Source organism: Danio rerio, chromosome 12, assembly GCF_049306965.1.
Source record: "Danio rerio strain Tuebingen ecotype United States chromosome 12, GRCz12tu, whole genome shotgun sequence".
Lineage (NCBI taxonomy): Eukaryota > Metazoa > Chordata > Actinopteri > Cypriniformes > Danionidae > Danio > Danio rerio.
In genome coordinates this window covers 33,865,001-33,881,742 of record NC_133187.1, presented here as the reverse complement: position 1 = coordinate 33,881,742, position 16,742 = coordinate 33,865,001, and the positions used below count along the sequence as shown (strand labels likewise).

Here is a 16,742-nt window from a genome sequence, read left to right as displayed (position 1 = left end):
GACAAAAAGCCAGCTGATTTAACACATGATCGGTATGGGGTATGTTTTGAAATAGCACACCAAAACAAACAATTCCTCTTCCTGGTGCAGTGTCAGGAACAATTTTAAACCAATTGCAAATTATATAATGAAGACTGATTAAGACCCATATAGAGGGTAGAATATAGAGCAGGGTTTTTCAAAATCTAAGACCTCCCTTTTGACACAACTTATCCATTGGCGTCCCCTCTTTCCAAACATGCACACACACGCGCACACACACACACACACACACACACACACACACACACACACAAATTCTGGAGGTTTTCCTGCTACCTCATCATGCTTGGTTTCAAGGTGTCTGCGAAGTTTAGCGGGTCTCATGCTGTCATTAGCCAAAATATCTTGACAAACCACACATAAAGGTCGTGGTTCATCAGCTGGTCCTGTCCACGTAAATCCTAAACTCAAATACTGATCATCATATCGTCGTCTTTTGGGTTTAAGCCCTGAACTTGAAGGCTTTGAATCGGGGGGTCTCAGAAACCGATCCATTGTTAGCAGGCATATACCTGTATTGGCAGGCTTGCCAAACATAAGCGAATTCACAGCTTTGGCCTTCTGGGTAAAAAAGGTTTTCTTATTTTTTACATATTTTTTTTTTAGCTTTGTTTAATTAAAACGTTACATTTTTAAAAAAAAAACATATAATAATTAAACTTAATAATTACATTTTTATTATATAATATTTTTTTCCCGCGCCTCCCCTGACATGCTCTGGCGCCCCCCAGGGGAGGCGCGCCTCACACTTTGAAAACCCCTGATATAGAGAGTAGAGGGTAGACCATTAGAGTAGTCCAATCTGGAATAAATGCATAAACAATCTCCAAATCATTAAATGAAAGCTGGTTTCACTTGGAAGAAACTACTCTTCACCACTGCACTTACAGTGGTGGAAATAAGCATTAAACACATCATGTTTTGTTCCTGGGAATAATATTTCTAATGGAGCTGTTGACATGGAATTGAACCTGATTTTGGTAAAAACCCAAACAATACAAACATAAAAATAAAACATAAGGCTAATAGTTATGTGTAATAACAATGGGATGACACAAAGAGAAAGTACTGAACAACTGAAACATATTTAATAATAAAAGGCTTTATTGGTGATGGTAGCTAAAGATGCCACATGGAGAGTGAAGTCACATGAATTGCTCAGGTGTGCTTTTTTCAAAGACTTCAACAGAGTGTAAAAACTTCTGATGGTTCTGTGGGTTTCATCTGTCAAATTTGATCTTTAATTTCTATTTGTATTGGATTTGAGTCAGTTGATTGGCTGGGCCATTCTACAGGTTGTTTTTCTTTCTCTGAAAGCATTTGAGAGTTTCTTTGGCCGTGTTTTGGATCATTGTCTTGCTGAAATGTCCACTCTGGTTTCATCTTCATCATCCTGTTAATGTACATGTTGGACTAAAGCAGCTAATATTAATTTACAATGACGAAGACAAGAGGGTTTCTGAATACCTACTGAGAGATTTTAGCTGCTGTCTGGGCTTTTACTGCCTTTCTACTCCTCGCTTTCTTCATGTGTTCAATACCTTTTCCCTGTGCCATTTCTTGTTTTTACACATAACTTAATTTGTAAACTAATTAGTTTAGTTTTATTTGTTTGTCACCAACATCTGGTAAAGTTTTTAAGTCAACAGCACATTTAGAGATTTGTTTTCTGAGAAAAATGGTGACGTGTCCTGTGACGTCGTGTACTTATTTCCCCCATTGAAACTGTTATTTTTTAAAATTCAGATCAAAGTAAAAATTACTCCCAGTTTTTTAACTATGTAAGAACTATGGGGATTTACTATGTAATATGTTTACTGTGTAAGGTTGAGGGTGAATAATAGTAATTTCACCTTTGGTGCCAAAAAGTCTAGAAAATCCCCCTATATGCATCTCAATATGTCACACTTCCTTTTCATGCTATCTTTAAGGTCATAGTTTGCCGGTGGTGTTTGGCACCCATTAAAACTCATGGGACTACATTCATGGCCAGACTGTACATGTAATACCTATTACCATAGTCCTTAAGGAATGCTGCTTGACCTCAAATTACTTTCAGACATAAAATGCATTGTGACTGCAATACTTTCACTTCGAAATAGTCTTGCCCAGACTCAAGAGTGCTAAACGCTGGAGAGCTGAGGCTGGGTGATTGTAAAACTTAAAAAAAAGAAAACTGGCAGAGAAGGAGGACCGGTGAGTCCCAGAGCACCTGACATTGGCAAGCCCCCTCTCTCTCCAAGAAGTAGCCTACTTTAACCACAGAAGTTATTTGAAGGACGCCGGATCAGTCTGTCAGGGAAAAGGGAAAGCTCTAGTCAGAGAGGAGTCTTGGGAAAATGTCTCTGGGCTCCTGACACTCCCAGACCTCCACACCCATTTTTCTCACTTTGGAACTTAATTGGACACCACCTCCTCCTGTACCTTTGAGTAATCTTATGCTGTGTGCTGGAAGTAAATGCACTTGGCAGTGTAGGGCATTAGGACGCTTGCTTGTTTGAAGCTAACTAAGTGCAAGTGGAATTAAAAGGGCATTTTTTTTTTAGAAGCACACTTGTGGCTTGATGCTGGCAGCAAGTGGGATGATTTGCACATTTTTTCTATGCAAATGTAATCATGCATATTTTTTTTCAGAGATGATATCGAACAGCTGTGTGGATAAACAAGTATTAGGTGTCAACTGTAAATCTATTCGATAGGATTACAGAAAGAGGAATAATGGTTGAAAGTCAGGCAATAAATCAAGTCTGCTACGCGTGGCTGTGGTGCAGATAGGATCAATAGTGTAGTGAATTGTCTTTGCGTTGTAAATCCAATTCTCGTATCTCATACTTTGGAACATGTTCAAGGTTAATGTTGCTCAGTAATACATGTTATTTCAATGGTGTGAGAAAGTGTTTTGTTCCATGATGGGATTTCTGTGGATATTGCGCATTCAGCACATTGTCATACAGAAATGGTGAAAAATGATTGGGCTGATTTAATGTGAATTACAGTGAAATGCTGTGAAATTATACTACGTGAATTATGGATCTCATCAAAAGTGCCTCATTGGCTATTTAAAACATACATTTGTTTTATATATATATATATATATATATATATATATATATATATATATATATATATATATATATATATATATATATATATATATATATATATATACAGTATATATATATATATATATATATATATATATATATATATATATATATATATATATATATATATAATTTTTTTAACCAAGTTTACAAATTCTTATACTGTACAATTCAAAATAATAATAAAATTATTTACATTATTTTAGAAGCATTGTCATTTTTATATGTATTGTGCTTATCTCTTAATCTTCATTATTAGTCTTGAAAATATTTTATTTTAGAAAATAAAGTGTTTTTTTGATATGCATTTGCATTTATATTGTATTAATTTAATGTCATCAACATTTAAGCAACCCTTTTAAAATAGTCATGTTAAAAATTTGTATTAAAATAGATAACTGCAATAAAATATTTTGACACATAATATTGATTTTATAGATTAAATAATAGCAATCTAAATCAATCCATTTCTCTGGCTCAAAACTTGAAATTGTGATTGACTTCTGTTTGAACTAACTGAATCGGATTATATATAGACTCTTTTAAAACATCCACTTTATATTTTGAAATGTATTATTCATTTTGGTAAAACAGTTTAAATAAATCAAATTTATGAGGTATGCATATGCTATTTTTACTGCAGCTCGCTCTTCTGTCAAACAGAATAATATGAGAAGAAAAAGGTTTCACTTTAAAAACAGCTGAGATCATAACACCATTTGTATTGTTGCTACTTTTAGTTACTCCACATCATTAAAATTACTTTTAAATTGCTTTCAATGACAGCATGACTTCACATTCACTTTCACATCTGATCCCAATTATCATTAGCTTGTTGATTGTAAATGAGCGTGCATGTCTTTGTGTTTAGTTATTTGGTTTATTGCTTTTAATTATTGCATATATTTTATCAAATGTATTGCTGTCCTTATATACAAACATAATATATTAAATACCTTGGTTATTTTTTTTCCATAGGGAAGTTTATTTTAAACTGATAAACCTTTAAAACAGACTAGCTGTGAGCTCAGATGCTGTTAACTTTTTGGATTGTATGTACTTTTTCTTGAACTAACCATAATGGTGTACAGGAGTTTCCGGCAATAGAAAAAAAGTGCCAACGAGCAAAATGCACCAAAAGAAATCTTTAGCTCCGAGTGAGGCGAAAAAGGGAACAGAGTTCATAGGGCCCTTCCACCGAAAACTTTTGTGCAGAGGGCCCAAAATTGCTGGCTACATCCCTGTCTCAATAATTACAATAATATAATATTTGTATTAGGGCTAGGCAATATTGCAAAAAAAAAAATATCACCATATCAAGTTTCATATCATTCAATATCAATAATTATTGAATATTTTTAAACAATACATTTAGGAATATTAAGATTTTGTTTTTACTTTAACCACTTTAATTTACCAACATTACTAAGGCAAATAGATTTAATAGTCAAAAACAAAAATAACAAAACAAAATATCTCATCTCTTCATAATAAAATAAACTGAAAAAAAGAATGAAAAGTCTGTCATAACCAGAAGTTGATAATTTCACACCATAATTTCAGTATGTTGATGTACTTCCTACCAAAAAACGTATATTGAGTTGGGGTGGGGCTTTCTTTTTGTGCATCATTCCCTTATAGCAAACTAATGGTGTAGGAGTGTAAATAAGAAAATTGCCGTCAATCTGATATCAATAGAAAACTATTATTTTAAACTGATTAATTGTTCACCTAAAGAATAACAAGGTGGATTAATAAAGTAGTCTTTCTAAATTTCGATTTCACACAGACTAAATATTCTCAATCTGGTTTCTACAGGCGGACGGTTCCACCTTTCTTCAAATGGGAGCTTCTATAGATCAGCAGATAAATGCAATGTTCAAAGTGATGGAGGAGTACAACTGGGGCAACTTTGTGGTGATCACAAGCCTGTATCCCGGCTATGAGACCTTTGTGGACTACATTCGCTCATTCACGGACACAAGCTACTTCCTGTGGGAGCTGCAAGATGTGCTGAGTTTCGAGATGTCGGTGGGCGCAAATGACATCCGCACACGTCGACTTCTACAACAAGTGGACTCTCAGGTGTATCTAGTGTACTGTTCCCACGAAGAAGCACAGTATTTGTTTAGGATGGCCTCTGATGTGGGGCTTTTGGGGCCTGGATACATCTGGATCGTCCCTAGTCTGGCTGTGGGCAACCCTGAAGCGGCCCCTCCAGCCAGCTTCCCAGTGGGCGTCATCAGTATTATCACAGACCGCTGGAGGAAAACACTGCGCCAGAGGGTTCGCGAAGGAGTGGCAATCATAGTGAAAGGGGTGCACAGTTTTCACAAGCACAGAGGATTCATTCCCGAGGGTCACAGTGACTGCAGTAGTCCTGTCAAATCATATGCCAACAATTCTCTCTTCAGGTAAGGTTTTTTGCTGAATGCTGTGTTAAAGAGATCTCAATGACCCAAAAATCAACATCTGGTGTTCATTTATTCACCACAGGGCATCTAAGATCTTTTTTCTGCCATAAAACATTAAAGAAATTTTTTGTTTGATTGTTCTGCGCAAAGAATAATTGCAATTAATCACATCCAAAATAGAAGTTTGTTTTGACATAATAATTCTGTATGCGTTGTGTATAGTATTTTGTATACAAATAAACACATGCATGCGTATATTTGAGGAAATGTTTTATATTTGGATTTAAAATAAATTTGTATATGATAAAAATTAGATATACATTTAATTATATTTTTGTATAGTTTTGTTTTGATGCATTGATGTGTACTACATATACGAAATAGAAATATATAATACAAACACATACATTATGTCCAAATAAACTTTTATTTTGGATGCAATTGATGTTTTTTTAGCTAAAACAAAAATGCTTTTGCAATTTTAATTTACCCATTTATTTATTTTTCTTTAAAAAATCTTTGCTTTTAGGTGAAAATTTTTACACAAGAGAAGTAATATAAGCAAAATATACTTTAAAGTAATATACTTAAGTATGAACTAAATCTATTGTATTCATACACTTACATTATGATAAAAACTAGCAGAAAATGTATGGTAGTTTTCATTTTCATATTGATTTTTAAATACATCAAGTACACTGAAGGTATGCAGGGCTGAGCCTGGTCAGTACCTGGATGGGTGAACACATGAGCAAACTAGGTTGCTGTTGGAAGTGGTGTTATGATGCTAGTAGGGGGTGCTCAACCTGCGATCTGTGTGAGTCCTAATGCCCCAGTATAGTGAAGGAGACACTAGACTTCCAGTGGTGAGATGGATGAAATGATAAACTGAGGTCCTGACTCTATAAAAATCCCACAGCACTTCTCGTAAAGAGTGGGGGTGTAACCCTGGTGTCCTGGCCAAAATCCCTTTATCGGCCCTTACCCATCATGGCCTCCCATTCATCCCCATCCACCAAATTGGCTCTATCTCTTTATATCTGTCTTTCCGCTCCACCTGGTGTAGGGTGAGTGCACTGGCGCTGTTGTCTTGTGGCTGCCGTCACATCATCCAAGTGGATGCTGCACACTGGTGGTGGTGTGGAGAGACCCCCTCATGATTGTGAAGCGCTTTGGGTGTATAGACATACACCAGGCTATTCAATTAGCGGCCTGCAGACAGAACTTGGCCCCCAAGGCAATTTGTTCCGGCCCCCCAAATAGTGTGACCAAGAGTCAAAAATGAATTTAGTTCAGTCAAAAAACAGCCACTATAGTTATGAAGTGACGTGCGTCTGTTCAATACAGCACAAGCTGCAGTTGAAAGCTGCGCAGAGCATGAGTCACCTGAGATGAGTGGTGCGAGTAGCCGAAAACATTTGGATACTTAATCTTAAAAGCTTCTCAACGCCACGGTTCTGTTGCACAGAATGAATCTGCTGCAGTTAAACAAAGTTATGCCACCTGTGTGCTAGTTTTAAGTTCCGAGCTTATACACCAAGTTTAATATGCACGCACAGGGGATTACTATAGCAGCGGCCCATTCGCCCATATCGTGTCTTTGCCATGTGCAAGGTCGTTATTTCCAATGTGAGAATATATGCCAATACACATGCGCAAGCTGAGGGATGCGCTCGCCCCTTCCAGACGCATTGAGTAGAAAACATCTCACGTCGTAGCGGTGGGAGTTGTGCGTGGCTTTTAGTGCAATCTAAACAAAATATGTTAGATGGATTTTTACGCATTATTAAAATGATTATGTATGAACACAGATGATAACAACGTTTAATATAAAAACTTACTAATACTTATTAGATGTGATAACCGTGAAACCATGATTATTCTTCAGGCTATATATAATCGTACAACCAAAATCTATAATTGTTGCGTCCATAATTGTTATGCAGTTCAAAATATAACATATGTCTGAATGTAGAAGAAGCCTACTTAAGCAGTGCACTGCTTTTGTTCTGCTTTGAAATACAACATTTGAATGTTTGTAAAAAATTTTTTTAAAAAGGCTATTGTACAATGCACTGATAATATGTAGTTTCAAAATACAATATATTAACATCTCAATGTAGCAAAATACAACTTTTGTGTCTTAAGGAGCAAAACCTTTTATATGCTGTTGTGTCATCACTTATATTGCAAGTCATATCTCAAAGGCCCCTCATTTGGGATGATTTTCATAAACTAGCCCCCCTGATAAACTAATTGAATAGCCCTGACATACACCATAAATGTGCTATATAAATGCACATTACATTAACTTGAAGTGTTTTTAACCATTTTATTACATATTTATGGGAGTACATATTTATTAAGGAGTAATTATTCTAGTAATTTATCAGGTTTATTACAGTTAACTACAGTGATTTTATTTATTTAACTTAGTTGGCAAGAAAAATATTTAGTTTAAATAAAAACATTACTAAAACTAAATTTAATACCAAACTAAAATTTATTTAAAAAACAAATTCTAATAAAAATGCTAAAAACTAAATTACTAATTACTAAAACAACAAATTCTAAATGACATTTAAATCTATATATAAAATCAAATTTAAACTTCTAAAAAACGTAATGGATTAAACTTAAAATAACTTTTATTTAACATAACATTGAATAACAATTTAGCTCAAATTATAAAGTACTTTATATGAGTTTTTGTATGTCTGTACAAATTAATAACAAAGTATGTTTATTAAAACATAATAATTCCAAATGAACTATGAAGTCAATTTGACAGTGATATAAATGTGTTAAAACATAAATGTGTACTTAGTGTGCTTTTATTTAGTAATAGTTAAATTAGCTCATTATTGTAACTTATTGATCTGCATTAACATCATGTCCTGAAAAGAAATCATAGAAATCATAGAACTCCCTCTGGAATATCATGAGTACTCTGGCTGCCAGTTATGTTTTATGAAGCTGTCGTATATTTAGTCCTCCCTTGGCCTGCATTGCCCTATTTTTTATTTATTTATTTTATTTATTTGTCAAGCATGTTGATCACATAAATTTTAACACCAAAGCGTGGGCGGCAAACTTACAAATCCCCAAAATCCTGCCGTTTTTAATTCTCAAATCTTAGTTGGCCACAGGAGATTTCATCGTAAACAGATTCCCAGACAAAACATTGCATTCTTGCGCTTTTTCTTGCCGTCTTCGTCTTGTAATGAGACTGGGAGATTCTCCAGATTTCCTTGTTAAATCTGCCGTTCACCTGGGAGTCGCCGTCCTCATTAAATAGTGCTCCAATTGCCTCTGCGAGCTTTCTGTGATCAAGCGTTTCAGAGACACATGAGTGACTGGGTCCTCCATCCGGAATGTTCCCCGGCTTCTGCGCTGTTCAGGTGTCTGCCCATTCCTCTGCCATTAAAAAGAGCGTCTGTCAGAAGACAGTTTAGAAATCTTTAAAGATCCAGCTTTGAGGCAGGACATGGGACTTCTTTTCAAACGTGTCACTAGTTGGGCAGTATAAAAGGATTTATCAGGTGGCAAGAAAGCATACTGTCTTGGAAAAACCTTATTTCGGTAATATATATATATATATATATATATATATATATATATATATATATATATATATATATATATATATATATATATATATATACAGTTGAAGTCAGAATTATTCGCCCCCTGTTTATTTTTTCCCCAATTTCTGTTTAACAGAGAGCAGATTTTTTTTTTTTAACAAAATTCATCTAAACAGTAGTTTTAATAACTCATTTCTAATAACTGATTTATTTTATCTTTGCCATGATGACAGTAAATAATACTTGTCTAGATATTCTTCAAGACACTTCTATACAGCTTAAAATTACATTTAAAGGCTTAACTAGGTTAATTAGGTTAACTAGGCAGGTTAGGATAATTAGGCAAGTTATTGTATAACGATGGTTGATTCTGTTGACTCTCAGAAAAAAAATACATCCTAAAGGGGCTAATACTTTTGTCCTTAAGCTGGTGTTAAAAAATGTATAACTGCTTTTATTCTAGCCAAAATAAAACAAATAAGTCTTTCTTCAGAAGAAAATATTATCAGACATACTGTAAAAATGTTCTTGCTCTGTTAAATATAATTTAGGAAATATTTAAAAAAGAAGAAAAAATTCAAAGGGGGGCTAATCATTCTGACTGTATATAGTGGGCCAGTTACTTGTGAACAAATTCTGATTAAACTTTTGTTATTAAGAAATTGTTCATGGATCAGACTGATTTGTTCACGAATTTCAACTGACTCAGTGGTCAAATCTCTATAATAAAGGGAAGATTACTGATGAATAATATTACATTTGTAGTATGAAGTATGGCTTTAGATGTCTTGAATTTAAATAGTATACCTGTATTGATTTTTGAAAATGTTTATGTAATGTTGGATCATTACAGACTTAATAAATCTTAAACTTTGTTAAAACTTATTTTACAGTTTTCCTGCTACACACTAAATGTACTCACTGGGAGTGTAACCAAACTCCATTACTGGCAGTTCTATACATTGAATGGACACCATAAAACCGTGTTTTTCTACAGACATGCATTCATCAGATTTAAATCAAAGTGAGGCTGGGGAAAAAAAAGTGTAACATTTTCTTTATTTTATAGTTAGTGAATTTCTCTAACCTCACTGACTTTTAAATACAGGCTCATTATTAAAAAGCACCCCGTGTACATTTCTGGAGAGCGTGAATTAAGTAGCCAGTGTTATGCTGCATTTTGTCTTTAAAACGAATGTTACAGGGTGGTATAACACTGTTTCATTTTACACTACCAGCTGACCGCTTACCTCCATGTGGACAGCTTTTCTGCTGTTACTAGTTTGCCCTGTAGCTTGTCGCGTACATGGCAGACCTGAGATGCAATGTGAGGTTTTCCAAATAGACGGGGTTTGAGTCCAGTGAAGAACGTTTCCAGAAAGCAAGTAAAACAAAAAATAAAAAATAAAATGAACAAATAAATAATAGGGTGAGAATGTGGTAAGATATGAACACGTTAAAAATTGTGAGGGCTTTTCTTTTTCTATATTGCTTTTAAAAACTCTGTCGATTGGGTTTAGGGAAGAGGGTGATCGGGTCAATCGATGATTTGAAAACACTATAGGTTGGGTTTAGGGAAGGGTTAGTTGGGTTGATCTGTCAGTCAGTCGACAGTGGCTTCTGGTGGATTTACGCAAGAACAGCATGCGCGAATGGCACTCGCAAGAGAAATTTGAGATCTAAAATTTGAGATCACAGCAGCCTCTTGTTGATTTGCAAAAGCAAAAACTGCAGAAAAAGTAAACACTCCTGGGATGTATTTCGTGCTGTTTAGAAATGTATACCGCAGGGGTAGGTATCAATAATGAGCCTGGGTTGGATTTAAAGGGTTAGTTTGCACAAAAATTAGAATTCTGTTATTAATTACTAACCCTTATGTTGTTCTGATCCCCTGAAACTTTTGTTTATCTTCGGAACACAAATTAAGATATTTTCGATGAAATCTAAGAGCTCTCTCATCCTTCAAAGACAGCAACGGTCCAGAGACGTTCAGAATTCAGAAAAAAACATTATATTTTCAAAACATTCCTTGTTACTTCAGTGGTTCAACTATAATCATATGAAGATCCAAGAACACTTTTGTGCAACAAAAAGGCTGAAAATGACTTTGGTCACGCATGTTTCCTCATCAGTGTTTCAGGGTATATGTTTACTATGGGCATTGCAATGCTTGTGTGTTGTATTGCTGACTCTAATGACAAATGCATTGTATTGTCTAAAGTAATCAAACACCCTGACCTTATGCAGGAGAGAAGATATAGTTGAACAAAGTCATATTTACAGGTTCTTTGGCACACAAAATTATTGTTGGTTTGTCATGTGATTACAGTTGAACCACTGAAGATAGATTAAATGTTTTCAATAATATTTTGGGTTTTTTTCTGGACCATTGCTTTCTATGGAGGATGTTCTCAGATTTATTCTATAGAACATCTTGGAATGACATGAGAGTGAGTAATTAATAACAGAATTTTAGTCACTGGGTGATGTGATCCTTTATTAGTTCATTATTGTTCGCAATTGAGCAATAAATCTAGTAGATAAGGTGGATATAGAGTGGTGTATTTGTGAACTCCTGTGAAGTTTTTTATTTTTGTCTGTTAGTTGTTAGTCATGGCATGACTTTATTCATTATGAATTATCAATGATGTCTGTATAATGCACTTTGCATCAGCAAAATCGAATGACTAAGTTAAATCCTGCCTCATGTTCTGCTCCACCCGCGGCTGCTCCAATAAGTGAACAATTCGTTTAACAAAAATGTTCAGGTCTACGAGACAAAGAGGATTAAATAGAGAGAGAATGAATACTGTAAATGTATTAGTGTCTGCACGCTCTGATTTATATTCATTCGACTCAGTGGGAAAAAAAATGATTGGCTTGTATTTTTGTCCTCCTTTCTCTGCTGTCTTCTGTCTCATTTCAGAGATGGATCAAATCCAGGCAATTGTGCAAATGCTTAACATTCAAATCAACTTCTTTATTTTCCGGTTTACTCGCTTAAAGCTGTTAATTTGATCTACAGGCATATGCTGAATGTGTCATGGGAGCATAAGGATCTGTCCTTCAACTCCGATGGCTATCTCACTAATCCTTCCATGGTGATCATTGCTCTGGATCGAGAGAACCACTGGGACAAGGTAAGTTTTATTAGTAGAAGTAACAATAGCAACAGTAACTAGATAGTAAAGTTTGAGGACAAACTTTATGGTGGCTTGAAAAGCCAAATCTGAAAGTTTGAAGTGGTTTTAAAGTGTAAATAGCATGTTAGTATGATTTTAGCTTGAGTTAACATATTACTAGCATGAATTAGCATGTTAGTAGCATAATTCTTACATGAATTAGCATGTTGTTAGCATGATTCTAGCATGAATTAGCAAGTTACTAGCATGATTCTAGCATGAATTAGCATGTTGTTAGCGTGATTCTAGCATGAATTAGCATGTTACTAGCATGGTTCTAGCATGAATTAGCATGCTACTAGGATAATTCTAGCATGAATTAGCATGTTAGTAGCATGATTCTTACATGCATTAGCATGTTGTTAGCATGATTCTAGCATGAATTAGCATGTTACTAGCATGATTCTAGCATGAATTAGCATGTTGTTAGCATAAATCTAGCATAAATTAGCATGTTACTAGCATGATTCTAGCACGAATTAGCATGTTAGCATAAATCTAGCATAAATTAGCATGTTACTAGCATGATTCTAGCATGAATTAGCATGTTGTTAGCATGATTCTAGCATGAATTAGCATTTTACTAGGCGGTTGCTAAGGTGTTTTAAGTGGTTGCTAGGTGGTTGCTAAGGTGGCGCAAGGCAGTTGCTAAGGTGGTCTGACTAGTTGCTAGGTGGTTGCTAGGGTGTTGCTAGACGGTTGCTAGGGTGTTTTGAGTGGTTGCTAGGTGGTTGCTAAGGTGGTGCTAGGCAGTTGCTAAGGTGTTCTGACTAGTTGCTAAGTGGTTACTAAGGTGTTGCAAGGTGGTCGCTAGGGTATTCTGAGTGGTTGCTAGGTGGTTGCTAAGGTGTTGCTAGGCGGTTGCTAGGGTGTTCTGAGTGGTTGCTAAGGTGTTGCTAGGTGGTTGCTAAGGTGTCCTAAGTGGTTGCTAGGTGGTTGCTAGGGTATTCTGAGTGGTTGCTAAGGCGTTGCTAGGTGGTTGCTAGGGTGTCCTGAGTGGTTGCTAGGTAGTTGCTAAGGTGTTGCTAGGTGGCTGCTAGGGTGTCCTGAGTGGTTGCTAGGTGGTTGCTAAGGTGTTGCTAGGCGGTTGCTAGGGTGTTCTGAGTGGTTGCTAGGTGGTTGCTAAGGTGTCCTAAGTGGTTGCTAAGGTGTTGCTAGGCGGTTGCTAGGGTGTCGTAAGTGGTTGCTAGGTGGTTGCTAAGGTGTTGCTAGGCAGTTGCTAGGGTGTTCCGAGTGGTTGCTAGGTGGTTGCTAGGGTGTTGCTAGGTGGTTGCTAAGGTGTCCTAAGTGGTTGCTAGATGGTTGCTAGGGTGTTCTGAGTGGTTGCTAAGGTGTTGCTAGGTGGTTGCTAGGGTGTCCTGAGTGGTTGCTAGGTGGTTGCTAAGGTGTTGCTAGGCGGTTGCTAGGGTATTCTGAGTGGTTGCTAAGGCGTTGCTAGGCGGTTGCTAGGGTGTCCTGAATGGTCGCTAGGCCCTTACTAAGGCATTACGAGGCCGTTGCTAGGTGGTTGCTAGGCAGTTGCTAGGGTAATTTGGGTGGTTGCTAGGCAGTTGCTAGGGTACCCTGGTTGGTTACTAGGCAAGCCTCACATACATGCTTGATAGAACATTTATACTTAGTAAGCATTTCTAGCAAGTTACAGTACTTGGCTAGTCAATATTAGCATGTAGCTAGTCACTGCTAGCATGTGTAGCATATAGGAAGTTCCGTTTGCTAGCTGTAGCTGTTGATGAATGGTTGCTAGGGTACTCTGTTTTGTTGCTATGGGCGAGGTTACAGAGTGAACTTGAATGTGGTTGGTTGTCTTAGTCAAATGAAACAACCCCCATGTCTCTATGACACTGCTATGCAAAGATACGCATCTTGGCCTATTTTAATGGAAGTCTATGGAATCAATTTGGGGGCGTGGCTTGTGAGCTTTATTATCATATTGAGATGCTCATTGGTTGTCTGAGTCAGATGAGCCATCCCCCAAGTCAATAGGACACTGCTATGCAAAGATATGCATGTAGGCCAGTTATTAACATGAGTCTAGTATGAATTAGCATGTTACTAGCATGATTCTAGTACAAATTAGCATGTCATTAGCATGTTTCCAGTATGAGTTAGCATGTCATTAGCATGATTAGCATATGAGTAGCATGTTGCTAGCATGATTGGCATGTCATTAGCATGTTAGAATTATAAGCATTTGATAGGACAGCTAATTACATTCTATAGGACAGTTGCTAGGGTGCAGTATGTGGTAGTTAGGGGTGTGGCTAGAAAGTTAAAAGGCCATCAGTGATTGGCTGCTGGCTAGACTGAGTTAAATGAGCTCAGCCATTAGTCTCTATGACAGTCTGATGCAGAGTTATGAGCTCACAAAGTTTGATCCCATGTTAAGTCAATGAGAGTCTTTTGAATGGAAGTCTACGGGACAGTTGCTAGGGTGCCATAAGTGGTTGCTAGGGAGTGGCTAGTAAGTCTAAAGGTCATCAGTGATTGGCTGCTGACAAGACTGAGTTGAATGAGGCCTGACTCTAGTCTGTAGGACAGTCTGATGCAGAGTTATGAGCTCACAAAGGTTGACTCAATGTTAAGTCAATGGCAGTCTTTTACAATGGAAGTCTATGGGACAGTTGCTAGGGTGCCAAAAGTGGTTGCTAGGGAGTGGCTAGTAAGTTTAAAGGTCATCAGTTATTGGCTGCTGGCTAGACTGAGTTAAATGAGCCCAGTTAGAAGTCTGTAGGAACGTCTGATGCAGAGTTATGAGGTCACAAAGTTTGACCCAATGTTAAGTCAATGGGAATTTTGGGAATTTTCCGGGTCGTTTTTCGGAAAACCGAAAGTCGGATCAGTCGGAAAAGATATAGCAACCCGAGTCAGACCAGTTTGAAGGTTTGACGAAAGTTTGAGGTATGAAGCTTGAAAGGGTTAGGAGGAGATAGACTTTAAAATTAGTCTCAGAAGAAAGAAGAAGAAGAAGAAGAAGCAGAACTAGATTCTTAAAGTTTGAGAACAAACTTTGAGGCTGGCTTGTGAAAGCCTGACGGTAATAGTTTATTTAAACAGTTTTAAAAAGTATGAAAAGATAGATAGATAGATAGATGAATTAGCATGTTACTAGCATGATTCTAGCATGAATTAGCATGTTACTAGCATGATTCTAGCATGAATTAGCATGTATCTTGCATGATTTTAACATGAATTAGCATTTGACTAGCATGATTCTAGCATGAATTAACACAATTCTAGCATAATTTAGTATGTTGTTAGCATGATTCTAGCATGAATTAGCATGTTCTTAGCATGATTCTAGCATGATATAGCATGTTACTAGCATGATTCTAGCATGAATTAGCATGTTACTAGCATGATTCTAGCATGAATTAGCATGTTGTTAGCATGCTTCTAGCATGAATTACCATGTTGCCAGCATGATTCTAGCATGAATTAGCATGTTGTTAGCATGATTCTAACAAGAATTAGAATGTTACTAGCATGATTCTAGCATGAATTAGCATGTACCTAGCATGATTTTAACATGAGATAGCATGTTACTAGCATGATTTTAGCATGAATTAACACGATTCTAGCATGAATTAGCATGTTGTTAGCATGATTCTAGCATGAATTAGCATGTTCTTAGCATGATTCTAGCATGATATAGCATGTTACTAGCATGATTCTAGCATGAATTAGCATGTTACTAGCATGATTCTAGCATGAATTAGCATGTTCTTAGCATGATTTAGCATGTTACTAGCCTGATTCTAGCATGAATTAGCATGTTGTTAGCATGATTCTAACAAGAATTAGCATGTTACTAGCATGATTCTAGCATGAATTAGCATGTTGTTAGCATGATTCTAGCATGAATTAGCATTTGACTAGCATGATTCTAGCATGAATTAGCATGTGACTAGCATGATTCTAGCATGAATTAGCATGTTGTTAGCATGATTCTAACATAAATTATTATGTTACTAGCATGAATTAGCATGTTGTTAGCATGATTCTAGTATGAATTAGCATGTGACTAGTATGATTCTAGCATAAATTAGCATGTGACTAGCATGATTCTAGCTTGAATTAGCATGTAACTAGCATGATTCTAGCATGATATAGCATGTTACTAGCATGATTCTAGCATGATATAGCATGTTGTTAGCATGATTCTAGCATGAATTAGCATGTTCTTAGCATGATTCTAGCATGATATAGCATGTTACTAGCATGATTCTAGCATGAATTAGCATGTTACTAGCATGATTCTAGCATGAATTAGCATGTTCTTAGCATGAATTAGCATGTTAGTAGCCTGATTCTAGCATGAATTAGCATGTTGTTAGCATGATTCTAACAAGAATTAGCATGTTACTAGCATGATTCTAGCATGAATTAGCATGTTGTTAGCATGATTCTAGCATG

At 36.3% G+C, this 16,742-nt stretch overlaps 1 protein-coding gene across 9 annotated transcripts in view; it reads left to right on the top strand.

The window, feature by feature from the left end:
- The window catches only part of grin2cb (glutamate receptor, ionotropic, N-methyl D-aspartate 2Cb), a 133,771-nt gene that overhangs the window by 52,191 nt on the left and 64,838 nt on the right, over nucleotides 1–16,742 (top strand). For all 9 annotated transcript variants that reach the window (XM_073918598.1, XM_073918600.1, XM_073918604.1 and 6 more), the window contains 2 exons: nucleotides 4,965–5,560; nucleotides 12,173–12,287. In XM_073918598.1, the coding sequence (XP_073774699.1) occupies nucleotides 4,965–5,560; nucleotides 12,173–12,287 (711 nt within the window). The remainder of the gene's footprint in view (nucleotides 1–4,964; nucleotides 5,561–12,172; nucleotides 12,288–16,742) is intronic.